At 41.8% G+C, this 20,346-nt stretch overlaps 1 protein-coding gene across 1 annotated transcript in view; it reads left to right on the top strand.

Moving 5' to 3' along the window:
• Positions 1-20,346, top strand: part of SUCLG1 (succinate-CoA ligase GDP/ADP-forming subunit alpha) — an 82,257-nt gene that overhangs the window by 6,164 nt on the left and 55,747 nt on the right. Inside the window, exons 2-4 of the mRNA XM_089653360.1 lie at positions 8,205-8,308; positions 12,899-13,015; positions 15,168-15,380. Coding sequence (XP_089509486.1) covers positions 8,205-8,308; positions 12,899-13,015; positions 15,168-15,380 — 434 coding nt within the window. The remainder of the gene's footprint in view (positions 1-8,204; positions 8,309-12,898; positions 13,016-15,167; positions 15,381-20,346) is intronic.

Below are 20,346 nucleotides of genomic sequence, written 5' to 3'. Positions count from 1 at the left end.
ATTTTCCTAAATTTCTCTTTCAATCCTGCTCTTTCCCATTTTTCCCATCTCCTGAAATAAACTCTCATCTTATCTTCCTGTATATGGTATGATCTTTCCATTCTACCTATCTGGTTTACTCTATTAATCCAGTCTTCCTCCTTCGGTACCTCAGCCTTCCGCCAAAACTTAGGTATCAACCCTTTCGCCGCATTCAAGAAATACCAAATACCTGAGTCTTTATATTTATTTACTGATGTCTCCACATTGTGTAGGAGGCACGTCGTTGGGTCTAAGCCTATGTCAATTTCAGTTATTTCTTTAATCAATTTGACTATTATCTTCCAAAAAGCCTGGATTTTCGGACATTCCCACCATATGTGAAACACCGTGCCCATCTCTCCACATCCTCTCCAACACTTATTTGAATTCTCCCCATTCATCTTGTGCTCTACACTCGGTGTAATGTGCCATCGTGTCACGCACTTATAATTAACCTCAACCTCTCTCATACTCACATTATCGTGTATCAATCTAAACATCTTTCTCTGTCTATCTTCATCAAACCCAACTCCCATATCTCTTTCCCATTTTGTGATAAAAATTAACTTTGTGTCTAATTCTGTGAGTATTCTATACACTTTTGAAATACCGTGCTTCCCATCCCTTCGTGTCTCTAACAACCTTTCCAACATATTCCACTCCTGTTTTACTCTCAGGGGTTTCGGTAGAATTCCAATAAAACATTTCAATTGATGATATTTCCACTCATCTATTCTAATAAAAATATCTCCCTTATTCTCTATTAAATCTTTAAGTGGTCTCAATTCCCCCTCCACCAGAACATCTCTCAGTTGGGTATCCTCCTTTCTAAACCATCTCCCTGATATCTTATTTTTTCCCGGAGGAAAGTAATCAGTATTTGTGAGAGGCATTAAAATAGAATTAAATTCCCATTTCATGTTTTTGTGTAAATTGTCCCATATCCTAAGAACATTTAGAGTGTAGATACTTGTGCTTTCTTTGATTCCCCTAAACTGTGGTGGAACCCATATCATCTGGTTCAATCTAACGCCACTAAGATCATTTTCAATTGTTACCCAACTTTTCCCCTTATGGTTAAATGTCCAGTCATATATTCTTGCTAAAACCACTGCTTTATAGTATCTCTTGACATCTGGTAGACCCAATCCCCCTTTCTCTTTAATCCTGCTCAATGTTTCATATGCTATTCTGGGTTTTTTATTCTTCCATATGTATCTTGTTAACATTTTTTTCATTATCTTAAAGAAGGCTTCTGGGATTTTAATTGGTACCATTTGAAATCTATACAGTATTTTAGGCATAATTACCATTTTGACTAGGTTTATACGTCTTATCCAGGATGGATTTCCACCTTCCAGTCTTTTTAAATCTTCCCTGATCTCATTTATCAAAGAGATATAGTTTAATCTATACAGATGCTTAGATGAGGCAGTGAGTTTTATTCCTAGGTATTTTATCTCTTTTTCTCTCCATATAAAGGGGAATTCTTTTTGTAGTTTTTCTTTTTCGTTCTTTGATATATTAATATTCAGGATCTCTGTTTTCGTTGGATTAATTTTTAAATTTGATAGTTCACCGTACTCCTTCAGAATCTTCATTATATTTGGGAGAGTTATTCGGGGGTTCCCCACATAGAACAATAAGTCGTCCGCAAAGGCCGCTACTCTGTGTTCTATGGATTCTATCTGAATTCCCTTTACCGATCCACTATTTCTTATTATTGACAACAAAGGTTCGAGTGACAATACATATAGCAGGGGGGATAGTGGGCAGCCTTGTCTTGTACCATTAGACATTCCAATGGGTTCTGATCTCTCCCCATTTACCGTGATGATTGCAGTAGGCTCCCTATATAATTTACTTATCCACTCTCGCATTCTATCGCCTATCCCCAGTACTTTTAAGTTGTCCATCATAAAGCCCCAGTCCACTCTATCAAATGCCTTCTCTGCATCAATTGACAAGAGCACCACCGGGGCTTTCCCTTTTCTACTTTTCTGAATAAGCATGAGGGTTCTCAAGCCGTTATCTCTACCTTCTCTCCCCGGTACAAAGCCCACCTGGTCTCCATGTATCCATTCAGGCATCAAGTCCCTCAACCTGTTTGCTATCACCTTTGCATACAGTTTAGTGTCAGTGTTCAATAATGAAATAGGTCTATAGCTGGAGCACTGAGATGGATCTTTTCCCTCCTTATGAATAAGCACTACATGGGCCTGTAGGGATTCTCTCCTCACTTCCATCCCACCTCCCAGAGCATTCATATATTTCTCCAGCTTGGGTAACAGTACTTCACTAAATTTCTTATAGTACTTAACTGTATAACCATCCGGGCCTGGGCTTTTCCCCCCCCCTGTGCTTTTTAATGCTGTTTTAATTTCTTCCTGGGAAATTTCTGCGTCTAGGGAGTTCAACTGTGCTTCACTTAGTTTTGGTAATCCCGCATTTTTTAAGTATGTCATCTTTTTTTTATTAATTCCCTCTTGAGTTTCTTTTAGAGGGCCTTGGGGACTAATATTATATAACTTTTTGTAATACTCCGTAAACACTTTAATAATCTCTTTATTTGAGTGGACCAACTCCCCCTTTGAGCTTTTTATCTTTTCTATATAGTTCCTATTTTTCTTTTTATTCAAAGCTCTCATTAGATATCTTCCTGGTCTGTCTCCCCATCTATATCTCTCGTTCAAAACCCTGTTGTATACTCTTCTCTTCTCCTCATCCATCAACCTCTCTAGTTCATCTTTTTTATCCAATAACTTCTGTCTCGTATCTTTTGTTATTTTCTTCTTATGTATCTGCTCTAAGTCCAATATTTCTTTTAATAGCCCACTGACCCTCTCTCTTCTTTCCTTTTTCTTCCTTGCTCCTGCCGCAATCAAGATTCCTCTTATGAATACCTTATGGCTTTCCCAGACTGTGGCTATCGATACTTCCTCTGATTCGTTCTCCTTAAAGTATACCTTAATCTCTTTCTCGATTTTCTGAACTACCTCCTCATCCAGAAGAAGAACCTCATTTAACCTCCACCCTAATCCTCCAGTCCACCTTCTTCCCCATCCCATTTTCATTACGACCGGAGCATGGTCCGAGAACGTCCTTGTCTCTGTCAATTTTAACCAGGTGATCTATAAGTTGATGGTCTATTAAGATGTAATCTAATCTCGAGTATATCTCATGTGCATTAGAGAAGAAGGTATAGTCTCTGTCTTTCATATGCGTTATTCTCCAGGTATCCACTAGTTGACATTCATGCATCACTTTCTTCAAAGCTCTCAGAGACCTACTCCCCTCTCTCTGCACAGAAGAGGTATTATCCCTTTGTGGATCCATACAGAAATTTAGGTCTCCAGCTACTATCAAACGCCCTTTTTTGAATTCCATTAATTTTTTCAACAGACCCTTCAAATATATCTCCGGGTTTTTATTAGGGCAGTATATATTGGCTAAAGTACACTCTATCCCCTGAAGTCTGCCTTTTAAGAATAAAAACCTCCCCTCCGGGTCGGCTCTTCTATCCTCCAGCTCAAATCTCATATTCTTTGCCAAACCTATTGCAACCCCTTTTGCTCTTTTAATTGGAGAATCTGCATAGTACCATATTGAGTAGTGTTTGGATTTCAATTTCACGTTTGCCTCTATCTCAAAATGCGTCTCCTGTAAAAATACCACTGACGTCGCCCTATGATGTAACTCATTAAACAACCTAAATCTCTTCCCTGGACAACTCAGTCCATTCACATTATAAGTTATAAACTGTATTTCTTCCATCTTTCCCAATTAACTCCATCTCTCTTCCAGATTGCCTCTTCCTCTTTGTCCCTTCTGTCATGCAGAGTATTAACCCAATACCTCCTCCCCTCCCTCCCACCCAACTCCCGTCCCACCCAACTCCCATCCCCTCCCCCCTCCCACCCATTTTCCCAACCCACCCCCCTTCCTCCCCCTCCCCTCTTTTTAGGCCTATTGATTGCCTACCGATCATTTGTGGTAATACTATCCACTTTTGATTTAATCTATAGGGGAAAAACTCCAGCCCTGAACAGCTTTCCGCCCTTCCCCCCCTCCCCTTTAACCCCTAAGTCCTACCAAAATATCTCAATAACAGTGGTTTGAGGGCGGCAGGGACAAGGCGGAGAGAGACAGGAGGGTGAGAGAGAGAGACAAAAAAAAAAAAAAAAAAAAAAAAAACACTTTCTCTCCCTCTCTCCCTCCCCCCCCCCCCCCGCCCCCCCCCCACCAACCAATTGCCAGTCCTCTTTTCTTTTTGTTCTAATTTCCCAGTATTCTTCTTCCCAGCCAGGAATCTCCATTCTTTGTAGATTGAGTCTGTCGCAAAAATTTTTCAAATCTTCTGGGAACCTAAGATATGCTGTAGTTCCATTTCTCCATCCTATTAGGCACTCAGGGGTCCCCCATCTATATTGCACCTTTTGTTCTTTCAATCTTTCCAATAGAGGTCTAAGGGTTCTCCTTCTCCATAAAGTCTCTGGTGACAAGTCCGCATATATCTGTAAGTCCTTTCCTTCATACATAATTACTGATTTTCCCTTTATCCTCTTCCAAATTTTATCTTTATCTAGGAATTCACAAAATTTGACAAGTATATCTCGTGGCCTATCCTTTCCCGAATTTCCTTGGAATTTTCCTTGTCTAGAAATTCCTTCTATTTTATATTTTTCCATATTAGTACTGTCCATTATGGAATTTAATATTTTACAGACCATCTCTTGCAAATTTTCTCCTTTTAGAATTCTCTGGGACTCCACTTATCCTAATATTTCTCCTCCTATTCCTATTTTCTTGTATCTCAGCCTTATAAAACAGTTTTTCTTGGGCTTTCCCCATGTTAACTATTTCTTTTTCCAATTCGGCAATAATTTGGGACTGATTTTTGACTTTTTCCTCCGTTTCTTCCACTCTCACCAAAAGGTGTCCCAAATCATTTCGAATATTTACAATTTCTTGTTTTATTGTTTTCTCCAGATCTTTGAACATTTCTGCCATTTCTTTTTTGTTTGGTATTTGTAGCTCTGTCTCCATCTCTGTATTAGCCGATATTTGTTGGCTGCTAATGTCAAGGCCTAGTGATAGTCTAGGGCTACTTTCCAGGCTTAGATCTACTTCACCTTTTCCACTTTTGCCCTGAGTCCTTTCTGGGGTTATATTTCCCTGGGAAGTGTATTTTTTAATAGTGCCAGTCTGAGTCCCTTTTAGCCCACTTCCTTTTGCGCTTTTATTTTTCATTCTTCTATTGCTCTTATTCTTCTTTATAGGCTCAGGGGTTAAGGAGAGATAACTATTAATATATACGTCACTACTTATCCACTCATTTGATTTTCAAGCTTTTCATTCATCTTTCCTCTTCTCCTTTTCACTGCTTTATATTTCCCACTCAAGGGGATCCCCTCTCTTCTCTCACACACTGCCTCTCCCAACAGCCCACAAGAAGCACGTAATTTTATTGAGACTCGGTCAGAGTCACTCACCCTGCTCGTATCTCTCTTCTTCTCGGGGCCCGACCAGCATTTCTCTCTGTCCTTCAGCTGGGCAGTGTGTTCGTTTTAGGGGTTCCTCCAGAAAAATCCTCCTCCTTTCTCTCTCCAATCCCCCGTGTCTCTCCTCCTTCAGAAGCAGGACTCAGAGCAATGGGCCAACCATCAGAGCCCCAAACAACGGACCGACCAGCACGACCCCCAGCAGTCCAGCAACGGTCAAGGTCCCAGCCAAGAAGCCGGCAGACAGAGCTCCGGGTAGAAACCGGCTGACAGGGTTCTGAGCACTGGGTTAAGATGCAGAGCTCCGAGCAGTGAGCCTACCAGCAGGGCACCAGACTATCAGCGCTAAAACAGGGGACCAGGTATTGGGTCGGCAGCCGTGCTCCAAGGAGTAGATCCGGAGGCCGATCAGCTCCTCTCTCTCTGCACCAAACACCGGCCGGCTTCCTGGTTTCCCAGTGGTGCTTAGCGGCCGGCCACGTGGCTGCACCGCTCCACCTTATCTCTCCGCTGCCCGACACACCTTCACCCCGAGCACCGGAGCCGGATCCCTTCTCACAGATCAGCTCTCCCGCAAGGTTCCTCCATCCATCCAAGGGGGATCACCGCACCGCAGCTCCACATCACAGGTAGGGGTTTGGGGAGGTGGGTGAAGGAGCTTGTCCGAGAGCTCCTACATCTGGCTCTCGTCAGCCGCCATGGTTAGGCTCCGCCCCCTCCTCTCCCTGCCAGCTACAGGAGAGTGGTTTGGTTGATATCTTGAGACCAGGTTGGTGATGTAGCTGGGGGCAGACTTGTTGATGGCTTTGTAAGTTGTTAGTATTTTTTGAATTTTATTTGTTGGGCGAGTGGAAGCCAATGGAGGGATTGGCAGAGAGGGGTGGAGGACACTGAGTGGAAGCCAGTGGAGGGATTGGCAGAGAGGGGTGGAGGACACTGAGTGGAGGCCAGTGGAGGGATTGACAGAGAGGGGTGGAGGACACTGAGTGGAGGCCAGTGGAGGGATTGGCAGAGAGGAGTGGCAGACACTGAACGGTTGGTTGAGGTGGATGAGCCTGGCAGCCGTGTTCATCGATGGACTGGAGGGGGGATAACCTATGTAAAGGTAAGCCAATGAGAAGGGCGTTGCAGTAGTTGAGGCGAGAGATAACCAGGGAGTGAATTAGGAGCTTTGTGGTGTCGTTGGTTAAAAAGGGGCGTATTCTGGAGATGTTGAGGTGTCATGATTTGGACAGGGATTGGATGTGGGCCTGAAAGAATAGTTCAGAATCCAAGGTTACCCCTAGCACACTGGCATGCAGGAATGGGTTGATAGTGGTGTTATTGATCCTGAGCAAGAAATCAGGGGAAGAGGCACGTGGGGGAGGAAATATCATGAGCTCAGTTTTGGATAGATGGAGTTTTAGGAAGTGGTGTGACATCCAGTCCGATATGTCTGTTAGTAAATCAGTGATACGTGAGCAAACTAATTGGGTGAGTTGAGGAGTAGAGCGATAGATTTGTGTGTCATCAGCATAGAAATGGTATTGGAAACCATGGGAAGCTATCAGCTGACCAAAGGAAGAAGTGTAGATTGAGAATAGGTGAGGTCCAAGGACAAAACCTTGGGGGACCTCGACAGAAAGAGGAGTAGGAGAGGAGGAAGTAGAGTTGTAAATGAGGCTATAAATCCCAGGAGTCTTCAGGAGGGGAAGGGGGGGGGTTTTCTCATCTAGGCACACCCTCTTGCTTGTCTGAACTAAGGGCAGGTGATGGTCTGGGGAGGCATATCTATGGAGGGATGCACAGACCTCTATAGGCTAGACAATGGCACCCTGACTGCCATTAGGTATCAGGATGAAATTCTTGGATCCATTGTCAGACTCCACGCTGGTGCAGGGGGTCCTGGGTTCCTCCTGGTGCATGACAATGCCTGGCCTTATGTGGGGAGAGTATGCAGGCAGTTCCTGGAGGATGAAGGAATTGATACCATTGAAAGGCCCCCACACCCGCCTGACCTAAACCCAATAGAACACCTCTGGGATGTCATGTTTTTCTCCATCCGATGCCACCAGGTTGCACCTCAGACTGTCCAGGAGCTCAGTGATGCCCTGGTCCAGATCTGATAGGAAATACCCCAGGACACCATCCGTCATCTCATTAGGAGCCTCCCCCGATGTTGTCAGGCATGCATACAAGCACGTGGGGGCCATAGAAACTACTGAGGACCATTTTGAGTTGCTGCAATGAAATTTCAGTAAAATGGACTAGCCTGCTGCATCATTTTTTCACTTTGATTTTCGGGGTGTCTTTGAATTCAGTCCTCTGTAGGTTGATCATTTTCATTTCCATCAAATGATGGGCCATCCTTACATTCCTAACACATTACCCGTCCATATCAGTATAGAGATCCAGCAGGAGATTTCTCCCCATTGAGATCTGATGTGTTTTCAAAGTGTTCCTTTCATTTTTTTTTGAGCGGTGTAGTTTAACTTTTCTTCCAGTTTTGCCATTTTCTCGCTTGTTTTATGCATTAGTTACACTGTTGACCATTTAGTTTTTCCACAGCTGGTTATTTTAACCTAATAAATGACATAAGATGGTTGAGAAGTGATATGAAATAAAGACTGTGACGTGCTGAATGAAAAGTTTTGAAACTTGGCCCTTAATTTTTTAATTTTTTTTTTTTTTTCTATCTTACAGTGCAACAGAATGGAGTAAGGCACAACTCCTATACAGCCTCCCGGAAACACTTGTACATTAATAAGGACACTAAAATAATATGCCAGGGCTTCACCGGAAAACAGGTTTGTATTATTTGGCCACTCTAACCCTTTCAGTGTGATAATCCCCAAAGGTCGAGAAATGCATGAACTGTAATAAATTGGTATGTGTTACAATTTTTTACGTCACATGATATTTACGCTGCGATTTTTCAAACACAATTATTTTGGGGAAAAAATACACTTTTTAATAAATTTTAATGCAAAAACTTACACCAAATAACATTTTTGGGTAAAATATCAAAGTAAATAGATACCTAACATTTCATGCTTTAAAATTGCTCACACTTGTGGAATGGCGCCAAACTACAGTACTGTGCTGGGTGCTTTTTTTACTTGGGAGACATGCTGTGCAGAGAGATACAAAGCAGCATGTCCATGCTGACAAGGGAGAGGTTTACACACAGGTCTGTCCCCTGTCAGCTTTGCTGACGATCAGAGTGCCGGCCAGGACCCGGTGATTGACATCCCTAGCCACGGGTAGGGCGGCGCATGCCCCCTACCCGGAAATGCAATTCACAAAGATATTATATATATATGTGATTTTGTGCAGCTGTACCGCTCTGTAGCAGTACTTCTGCTACAGAGCAGATGGCAAGTGGTTAAAGGATAAGTTCACCTTTGGGAGCATGTTACATGTTCCCACTCCTGCAGCCGCTCCTTGCTGCCTCCATGTGACAGGTTCCGGGGGTTTTCTCCCTAATGTTGCTGTCCCTGTTAAACAAAAAAAAAAAACACGCAGTGCGGGGCTGTGAATAGTAAAACTACAAGTACCAACATCCTTTGCGGCATCCTTTGTTATACTTACCTGCTCTGTGCAATAGAATTGCACAGAGCAGCCCTGATTCTCCTCTTCTCGGGTCCCCTGTCAGCGCTCCTGGATCTTCCTCCCTTGTTGGTGCCCCCAGTAGGATGCTGGTTCCCATTGACACAGACAGTGGGACTCGGCTGACTCGCTGCTGTCCATCTGCCCAATGTGAAGGGACAAAGCCAGGAGAGCCGCAGCTCTCCTACACTGTGCTGGATCGTGGTGGTATCCAGGTAAGTATAAGGGGGGTGAGTCTGTGGCACAAAAGGTATATTACCTTTAAACATAGATTGCATTAAGGTACAAAACCATGAGGCTTTAGAAGCACTTTAACTTACCTTTTAGGACTAGGGCGACATGGTCATTTAAATCTCTTTACTACTCTGACCAAATCAACCACTGGCTGGCAGTCATCTCATTTGATACAATTTGCAGTGGTCAAAAAGCAGTTAAGGCAAACCTTGCAGGAAAATACAAGCTTTGCTTATCTTTGAACTTTTCACCTCCTGAAACAGTAATGCCCCGTACACACAATAAGAAATTTGTCCGAAAATGTTCAGACGAGGACTGATCATCCGATAAGCAGATCGTCAGTATACAGCTTTCGAGAGCCGATCACGACAATTTGTGCGACGATATCCGAAGGGACAAATGCAAAAATTTTTCTCGTACAATACCAGATCGTACGATTTTCTTTTTCAGTACAGTAGTCATCCAAAAATACAATACAAATACATGACATTCTTTTCTTTCGTTCAAGATTTTTCATATCTGTAGTAACTTTTCAATTTCAAAGTGAGCCTAGCAGGCGGAAAAAAAAAAAAACAGACGCTTGTTCGTCCGATATTCTCATTGTGTGCGGGGCTTAAGTGAAAAAAATACCTGCCAGACACCCCAGCTTAGTTGAGGGTTGGATCACCAGGCTTTCTTGCAAGATCATTGGGAAAGGTGAGGATCCTAAATCCTTCAAAAATGCTCCTGTACTGTGCTAGATCCTCTTTTCATGGGATCCTGAGCCTCACCAGGAACCCTTGGTTGAGGCTCAGTAATGATGTCATGGACACTTATAGGAAACCAGGATTTAAACTAAGTGTTCTTTTACTTTTTTTGTTCAATAGTGTGTTTAAGGGAGAATATGGGAGAAGTTCTTTAGCAAATGTACAGGATGCATTGCTTCCAATAGCAGCAGAGGCTCATCCTGTGCTTCAAGGACTACATTGCCTGCACCCTGAATTACATTAAGCCCTGGTTCACACTGAATGCGGCTCGGAAAATGTGCTACTTCAATGTGATTTCAAAGCTGCAGATCAGTGTGACTTCATGTTCGGCTTGTCAACATGTGTGGGATTTGATGCAAAAAATAAAATCAATAAAACAATGTGCGCTATCAAACTTGTGAATGAGCTAATAAAATAGAGCTGCTGCAATAACACTTAAAAGGTGATCCCACACTCAAAACGTAAAACATACAGTCAGGTCCATAAATATTGGGACATGGACACAATTCTAATATTTTTGGCTCTATACACCACCACAATGGATTTGAAATGAAACGAACAAGATGTGCTTTAACTGCAGACTGTCAGCTTTAACTTGAGGGTATTTACATCCAAATCAGGTGAACGGTGTAGGAATTACAACAGTTTGCATATGTGCCTCCCACTTGTTAAGGGACCAAAAGTAATGGGACAGAATAATAATCATAAATCAAACTTTCACTTTTCAATACTTGGTTGCAAATCCTTTGCAGTCAATTACAGCCTGAAGTCTGGAACGCATAGACCTCACCAGACGCTGGGTTTCATCCCTGGTGATGCTCTGCCAGGCCTCTACTGCAACTGTCTTCAGTTCCTGCTTGTTCTTGGGGCATTTTCCCTTCAGTTTTGTCTTCAGCAAGTGAAATGCATGCTCAATCGGATTCAGGTCAGGTGATTGACTTGGCCATTGCATAACATTCCACTTCTTTCCCTTAAAAAACTCTTTGGTTGCTTTTGCAGTATGCTTTGGGTCATTGTCCACCTGCACTGTGAAGCGTCCAATGAGCCAAAAATGTTAGAATTGTGTCGATGTCCCAATATTTATGGACCTGACTGTATATAAATAATATTGCGCTAACTCATATACAAATAATAGTCCATAAAAAGTTCAAATGTGATAGTTTTAATCAAAATATGAAATATAAATTAGAAAATCAATAAAGTGGTTAAATGGTGAAAAATCAATATGATGTGCTCCAGACAAATTAAGCCTTTTCAAAAAACGCAGTGCTCCACCTTGGTGTTCCTCCATCTCAAAATATTCCTTCTTGTATTGAACTGTATTGTTGCTGTATTGTCTCCCGTTATATTGTAAAGTGCTGAGCAAACTGTTGGCCCCATATAAATCCTGTATAATAATAATAATAATGGCCGCTCACCTCATACCGTGGACCTATAAATTAATACAGGTCAACAAAGTATGGTAATTCCAGAAAGATGCTTTTAGACGGCAGCAGAGAGCTGATGACAGGCACCCCTTCAATGACAGTATATATGGGACTCTTCTCAGCTTAACTCCACATACAGAAAGAACAGAGGACATCTCCTATAGTGCAATACTGTTTAATTTCACATAAAATTGTTCCAGATTGTCACTCACATGATAGAAGCAGTAGCAGATCAATTTAGAATTTAAAACTCCCGCTCCATAAAAAGCAAGCAATGACGTCGCTAGGCTCCGCCTAGTGTCCAGAGCACATCGTATTGATTTTTCACCATTCAAGCACTTTATAGATTTTCTAATTTTATATTTCATATTTTGATTGAACTATCACATTTGAACTTATTAGGGACTTGAGGCAAAGATGTCAATGCAAGTCCCACATAAAATCACAAGAAATAGTGCAGTAACCTTCTTCTTCTTTTTTTTATTTATTTCAGGTACTTATATAGCGCCATCAGTTTTACGCAGCGCTTTACATGTATATTGTACATTCACATCAGTCCCTAACCCTCAAGGGGTGTACAATCTAAGGTCCCTAACTCACATTCATACATACAAATACTAGGGCCAATTTAGACAGGAACCAATTCATCTACCAGCATGTCTTTAGAGTGTGGGAGGAAACATGAGTACCTGGAGGAAACCCACGCAGGCACAGGGAGAACATGCAAACTCCAGGCAGGTGGTGCCGTGGTAGGGATTCGAACGAATGACCAGAGTACTGCCAGGTGGAAGTGCTAACCATTTAGCCACTGTGCTGCCCATAGTTCATAGATGGTGCGTTTCAGTCGCATCGATTTTGAACACTTTCAGAGTGACTGAGTAGGGTGTGGCTTGTCATGTGGCTTTGATCTGTCAAGTCGTATTGGTGTGAACCATAGGGACTTTGTTACTACTATTTAATTGTTGTTTAGGGTGCAGCTGATCTTCCTTTGGAAGATAAGGTCATTTGTGGGGTTTTGCATAAACTTTTAATACCCATTCACACTTATCCATTTTTTTACATACTTCAGCACCTTAAAAACAAATGGCAACACAAGTGCATAAATGTGAATCAAGCCTTGGTGCGCTGAAAAAACCTGCATCTGGTTTGGACAAGTCCTTAGCAGAATCTGTATGGGACTTCTTTTTCAATTCTAAGATTTTGTGCGCAGAGGATTTTACAGCTCAGACCAGGAATTTCAAATGCACATAATCTGATACTATTTTACTGGAATTGTATTGGGGCATTGGTTCTCGTATTGTGACAGTTTTTCTTTGCAACTAGTTTTGTGTACTTTTGCAGTAGAAATGTGTTAATGTTTGTGGTTTTTCTTTTTCTGTAGGGCACGTTTCATAGCCAGCAGGCTTTGGAATATGGCACAAAGTTAGTTGGGGGTGTCTCGCCTGGCAAGGGTGGGAGCACTCATCTCGGTCTTCCAGTCTTCAATTCTGTGGCAGAGGTAAGACATTCTCGGCAAAGATATGAAGCATTTTCACCAGACATTGACAACCTGTATCCGCTCCTGAACTCTGTAATAAGAGACAATCCTTCTGTAGCAGCATAAACTTACCTGAAGAGTTTGCTTGTCTCAAGTATCCATGGCTGTCTTGCTGTGAATATTTTTACTGTGCCAAAGTTATAGGAAAGTGTGCAAAAAATGCTCTAAATGAAGAATGCTAAAAATAAAACTATGAACACTTCTATTTCTGAAAGCACTTAACAAAATGGAAAGTAAATGAACAGAAGACAAATCCAAATCAATATTTAGTGTGACCATTCTTTGCCTTCGAAACAGCATCAGTTCTTCTAAGTACACTTTCACACAGTTTTGGAAGGAACTCAGCAGGTAGGTTGTTCCAGACATCACAGAGAACTAAACAGAAATCTTCTGCGGATGTAGGCTGCCTAATCTTGCTGTCCCTTCATGTAATCCCGAACTCCATGGTGTTGAGATCAGGGCTCTGTGGGGGCCAAACCCTCACTTCCAGGACAACTAGAGATATATATATATTACACACACTGGATATGGCTTCTGAATACAACAGCATGCTATGCAATGGCATTTTTATGCAAATAGATTTTAATGGGCCCCTCGATGTGCACAGGTGTGAACGCAGTCTTAAGGTGTATGTAAAGTCGTTAACTTTTTTTTATGGAGTGGGCAAAGGTTGGAACACCTGTCCAAGGTGTGTGTGTGTGTGTGTGTGTGTGTGTGTGTGTGTGTGTGTAAATCTGGCCGCACACCAATGACATTCTGCTCCAGCTAGGTTTAATAAACTGACAGCGCACAATACAGCCTCCCCGCTGAAGCCACCCCACTGACACGTTTCCCCTATGACAGGGTTTAATCCAAGTATGATTAAGCCATGTCATTGGTGGAACGTGTCAGTGGGGTGGCTTCAGGGGGGAGGCTGTATTGTGCGCTGTCAGTTTATTAAACCTAGCTGGAGCAGAATGTCATTGGTGTGCGGCCAGGTTTATCCTTTGCGGAGTGTGAGCGCGTTCCTGGGCTTTGGCGCACCCTCCTGGTATCCATGGGATTGAGGATTTTACAGGTTGCTTTTGAGCAGTGCTGACTATATCCCGGCTGCGCAGAATCACCCCTGTATTTATCCTGGTGGCAATTGTCACAGCAAGTGATAGAAAAAATCCAAAATTGTCAAACTCAAGGATGTTCGATTCCTATCGCCCAAATCCCGGGACATGTAATTCCGGGCGTCGGGCAGGTAGTTTTCTTCTACCTTTTTAGCCCTGCTGTGGGACAGCAGCAGGGCTCACCTGTCGGGTGGAAGCATTTGGGCGACAGCACTGCCACCCGATTGCTTCCACACAGGCCTAAAATGATTTTTAAACTTGTGCAGAAACGGCTCTGACAGCGAAAGGGATAAAGGATAAGCCCTGACCCACCCTTTCCTGAGGGTTCCTAATCGGTGCTCATTACACTACAAGGTCTCTCCCCTCCCTGCTAGTCCCCGGGGACTGAGCTAGAGAGAGGGGAGGAGGAGATAAACATTTAATATTTTTTACGTTGCGCTGTTTAAGTCGCTATAAAGCCCCTTTTTGTTTTTTAAAAGCCCCAGACATTCCTAATATCACCTCCAATTTAAATACAGTTATGGTTAAAATGTATTTATTTTTTTTATCTGGACAAGTAGATTGTCATGAGGGACAAGTAGATTGGGGCACCAATTTAGTCCCTGGACAAGTAGTTTTTTCAAAAATGTCCACACCCCTGTAAACTTGTCACCAGTACAGAAGGTAAGGGGAAATCCTCCAATGGGTACACCAGTTTCAGAGACAACTGTCTAATTAGGAGTTCCCCTCATTCTGTAGAATGCTCTCTAACTTCCTGTTGCGTCTCTGGGACAGGAAGTCAAGAGAAGTGTCCCCAACAGGACAGACAGCAACACATACACTGATGGAAGTTTTAACCCTTCCCTACTCTAACCAAAGACAACAAAAACCTTTTGGCTTTATATACTCTTGCGTGAGGCAAACAAATCTATTTTTTTCTGCACAGCTGCATTATCTTTGTTCCCTTTTTACCTGCCATTGCATTTGCATGTGAGCTCAGTTATGTGAAATTTTTCTTCTTTGTTTTGTCCTCTCAGGCAAAAGCTGCTACTGGTGCCACCGCCTCTGTTATATATGTGCCACCACCATTTGCTGCTGCTGCAATCCACGAAGCTGTCGATGCTGAGGTGCCCTTGGTAGTATGTATTACAGAAGGGATCCCCCAGCAGGACATGGTGAGGGTCAAACACCGACTACTCCGTCAGAGCACCACTCGACTCATCGGACCCAACTGTCCCGGGGTCATCAATGTGAGTCACCAGTTTGTTTTATCAGTTTTATTATTTTGATATGTTATGCAGGCTTGATATAATTTGGAGAATTGTAGGTCATTGAGACACACAGTATTAGTAACCCAAGAAATCACTAATGAAAAACATCTTACAGGAAATGATACTTGGATGCCAATGAATGTTCATACAAGGTCTTACTGATCCGAATGGTAGAGAGAGTGCATAACTGTAGTAATAGACCAGAAAAAGGGCACAACGACCTTGTTTGTTATAAAACATTTTACTATAAATGAAAAACTTAGATCATGCTGCACTACTGACTCTACTATTCAAATGTAAATGTGCGTATAAATCAAAGAAATAAAAATCAACTTCTCCATGATATAAACAAAAACAAAACTTCCAGTATCACAAATATCCACCTAGTTGTACACAAATGTTTTTTCAAGCATCATGCCTGTGTTGCAACTATTTCTCTGAAATATACCATCACGTGCTTTGTTCTTCACCAAGTGTATGTGACGTTAAAGTGGTATTAAACCCAAAAGCTAACATAATATTGCAGGTTACCAATTCTTCAGTGCTGTGTTAGTTTAGTTTCTTTTGGGTTTTTTGGGTTTTTTTTTTTTAGCCTTTATTTTACTGGTGAGTCTTTTTTTTTTTTTTTTTTTTCTTTTCAAAATAAGGTTTCCTGCAAAGGTGTCAGTTAAGAGTGTTGAGACAAACCATTTACCACTGACGGGTGGTTACAATGGTTAGCGTTTATTTATGTAAAACGTTTTATTCCAAAAGAAAAAAAACATGTTGCTGTAACTGCAGTGTGAGCTGGATTTTGGCTTCAGTTTGTTAGTGTATTTAAATCTGCTAATCCAGGGTTGGGCAACTGCGGCCCTCCAGCTGTCATGGAACTATATGTCCCATGACGCATTGAAAGGCTGACAGTTGCATCATGACTTGCAGAGGCTTGATGGGACTTGTAGTTCCACAACAGCTGGAGGGCCACAGTTTGCCCACCCCTGTGCTAGTCCATCTAACACTCTGCTCAGACTGACTGTCCAAAGGCGCCCCCTGTGCTCCTTCATCCAGAGTGGGAGCACTCCAATACAGGAGGGGTGTTACTGGTCAGATCCCATGGTTAAAACAGAAGGGGGAAAAAAAGAAAGCTAATGCAGCCAACCACAGCTAATGATTGTCAATTCAATGTGTTATATTTTTTTGGTTTTGGGTTTAATACAGCTTTAAACACAAATGTAATCCACCGCGTTGGGAAAACCATAAAAAGTCCAATACAATTTATGAAAATATATCTAAAGTTCAGTGATCTACTCCAAAGCACTCCTTCCTTCTTCACCATGTGACCAGTCTTCACCCAAGATGGGCTCCCCTCTTCGGGTTGTGACCTGTAATTTATAGAGGTAAGAATGGGCTTTGCCTCTTCAGGGGTTTCAGTGACATTCTCCACCTCTTTACATCTGCGTTTCCTCCTCTTTCCAGGTACAGCATAACTCAGAGTAAAACATATAATGCACTTCTAGTGCTTTCCATAAAATCATCAGTATTAAAGTGTTTGTAAACCCCAATTTTATTATTTTTTTTTTTTATAAATAAGTCATGCTCACCTGCAGTATGCAATGGTTTTTGCACAGAACCCCCGATCCTCCTCTTCTCGGGTCCCCCGCTGGCACTCCTGGCTCCTCGCCCATGCTGATTGCCCACCTTAGCAAGCCGCTTGCTATGGGGGCACTCATGCAGGCTCACTGCTGAGGGTTGCACTCATAAGGTTTTCTACCTTTAATGCAGAGAATACATTAAGGTAAAAAAAAACCCTCGGCCTTTAGAACCTTTAAACTTTTAAAAAAACGACACTCCTATTTTATTGTCTGCACAGGTATGGCGCTTGCTTATGCATTGGCTTTGATTGGCATCGCTATACGGTTGGTCGCCTAATCACTTTTTGGTTGAGCACGATGACGTGACCCGACTCTGCCATACGTGATGCCCTATCCTTGGCTCCTCTTGCAGTGTTTATGGCACGTCCGGTGACTTTCTAAGGGGAATATTTTTACTCTAAGTTATACCATACCTGGAAAGAGGAGGAAATGCAGATCTAAAGAACCTCTCTTGTTGGTTCTTGCTTCTGGCCTTTGCAATGTTTCTATATTCTGTAGCTGGTGGAGGTCACAGCTAGGAGCCATTGAAAACTGCAGGAGACCACAGAGCTGGAAGTGTTGGTTTCCTCCAGGGTGGATTTGATTTAAATCAAACTGATTTAAATCACGATTTCAATCACTAGTCAGTAAGGCTTGATTTAAATCCTAGTTTTCTACATAAAGACTAATTCTTGCTGGTATAACTTTAATATGCAAGTAGATGAAGATTTTTAGAATAACAACTTTTCATATTAGTTTTTTTATCCCCAGTTTAATAGGTTAATCATTCATATTTGGACAACGTTTCTGTTGTACTTAGGAAGGAGAAAAATAATCATTACCTTAATAATAACAATTTAAATAGATTTATTCATCTGAAACAATAACATTCCAGCAGATGTGATTTGCTTAAACATCCATGTTTGTTAACTAATTTGGCTAAACAAAATATATATATTTTAAGAACCTTAGACTGTCAGCCCCTTCCTCCTCACACTTAGTTTCACTTTCTTCTTGTGCAGATCTATTCCACTCCAAACAATCAGAAAAATATTGTTTCTATTCTATTCACTGAACTTCTTGAAGCTTAGCAGTGAAGGGGTTGATTCTGTATTCATAGGTTTGTAGAAGTTAGGATGAAGGTCTTTTTCTTAACTCTGTTCATGTTATAACATTTTTGCTGTGAAGAAGAGGCATGTGATCTCCGCTGAGTCCAATTCAGTTTTGAGAACTGCAAAAGTAAACCGATCATCTGTGATAATATCTTGTAGGCAGAGAAACTGCCCAATAATCGTACAAAAACCTCTGGAAGAGCATGACATTGTGAATGGATTCATGGAATTTATTTACCAAAAAAATTAAACCTATACAGCCTTATTCTACATAAATAAAAAACTAATCTTTATTTCATGATTGAATAACCCTTGGATGGTAATATATTTTCCTCAAAAAGCATTTTATTCAAAAAAATCCGATTTAAATAAAAAAAATCCGATTTTTTATTTTTTTATTTATTTTTTTTTAATCATTGATTTTTATCCACCCTGGTTTCCTCACATACTTTGGGGGAAGGATTCTCAGGTTTTGTGAGGGAGGCAGAAAAGGAAATGTATTTATAGACAGGTATGCTTTTTCTGGGAAGTTTTATATAAAGTGATATGGTCACTTTCAAGAAATAATTCCCAAACACTGGAAGTGTTCCCTTTTTGTTTGCTTATTATTTTCCACCCACCGATTTCAATCCAGCACCTGTTTTGTCATATGCTGGTGCCATCTCTGTTCCTGGCAGGTTTTCGTCTTCCGGGAAGCAGAGACCAGCCCTCAGAATGCTGCAGTGAATTCCTACACGTGCTCACATTCATTGTGCAGTCCTGATGGAATGATAAGAACATACCCAAATCCATAGCGTCCTTCAAGACTTGCTCCTCCTTATACGTGGACATTCCAGGTGCTGGCTACTGTAGTCCACCTCCACTCTCCATTAAAGATATGAAAAAAATGTATCAGCCGCACTCCACACTTTCGCTCCTCTTGCTGTGTTTACTAATTGTCAACAAAGTGACTGCATACAGTCCTTGGCACGTTTTTCCACTCCTTGGCTTGGAAGTGGAAGTTTTCCTCTAATTTTGTGAGCAAGCCAGGAGTGGAGAAAACACATCAAGGAAGGTCGGTTTTAGATTGTAAGCTCCCAGGATCAGGGCCCTCCTATCCCTCTTGTATTGAACTGTATTGTTGCTGTACTGTCTCCCTTTATATTGTAAAGTGCTGAACAAACTGTTGGCGCCATATAAATCCTGTATAATAATAATATCCCGGATGGAATAATGTTTCATATCATAAGACCAGGAGCCCAGATGTTTCCTTCTGGTGGCATGACCAAGTGATGACTTGTGGTATAGACCCACAGTTCTCGTTTTGACATTGAGACAATTTTGAAGTTAAGTCACAGGATGCACAGTAGACAGCCTCCTAATGGTGATTCCAGACAAGACATTTCATTTATAATGAAAAAGAAGTCGATCCTGTCTCTTTATTTAAAGTGTTACTAAACCCAGGACCCTGCATTCACTATGTCTGGTTTCCCACAGTACATGGAAGTGCAATTATTTTAGTAAATATAAACTGCTAAATACATTTTCTCATCAGCAATTACAGCAGTCTTGTGTCTTCTATCAGTGTTCAGCAGAGCACTGGTTAACCACTTCCCGACTGGCCGTTGTATATAAACGGCCGGACGGTGGCAGTGCAGGGTCGGGTGGCCGTTTATAAATGGCCTCCCCGCACCCTGCTTGTGCGCACTCCCTGGGAGCGCGCAGCACCGCGATCCGGTGCCCGCTGTGTGCTCTGGACACAGTGAAACACCGATCGTCGGACGGGACCTCTGTACGAGGTCCCGATCATGTGATCGCTGATTGGCCAATCAGTGATCACATGCAAAGTAGTAAGCAAGATGTCACTTGTGACATCATTGCTTACTGCGTGTGAAATCTGTGAATGATCACAGAGGTCACATGGTACAAGGCTATTCACAACAGTCTTGTACCATGTGACAGGCTGTGACCAATTACAGCTCACTCAGTACTTCTCAATGACTGCAAGAATGCAGACAGAGAGAGAAATGATTGCTTTTACATCCTATATGGGTGTAAAAACAATCAGTGTAAAAAAAAAAAAAAAAAAAAAAAAAAAAAATCTTCATCACCCCCCACAAGTAGTACCGTGTCACCATGGTGACACGGTACTGCTAGGGTGACAGTATGTAAATAAAAAAAATAAATAAATAAAAAATAATATAAAAAAATAAAATAAAAATGTAAAAAAAAATGTTTAAAAAT

The sequence above is a fragment of the Staurois parvus genome, unplaced genomic scaffold (genome assembly GCF_062004578.1).
Source record: "Staurois parvus isolate SC_StPar_1 unplaced genomic scaffold, SC_StPar_1.0 ptg000708l, whole genome shotgun sequence".
In the NCBI taxonomy this organism is placed as follows: Eukaryota; Metazoa; Chordata; class Amphibia; order Anura; family Ranidae; genus Staurois; species Staurois parvus.
The sequence above is the reverse complement of the archived record's forward strand: the minus strand, read 5'-3'. Positions and strand labels throughout refer to the sequence as shown.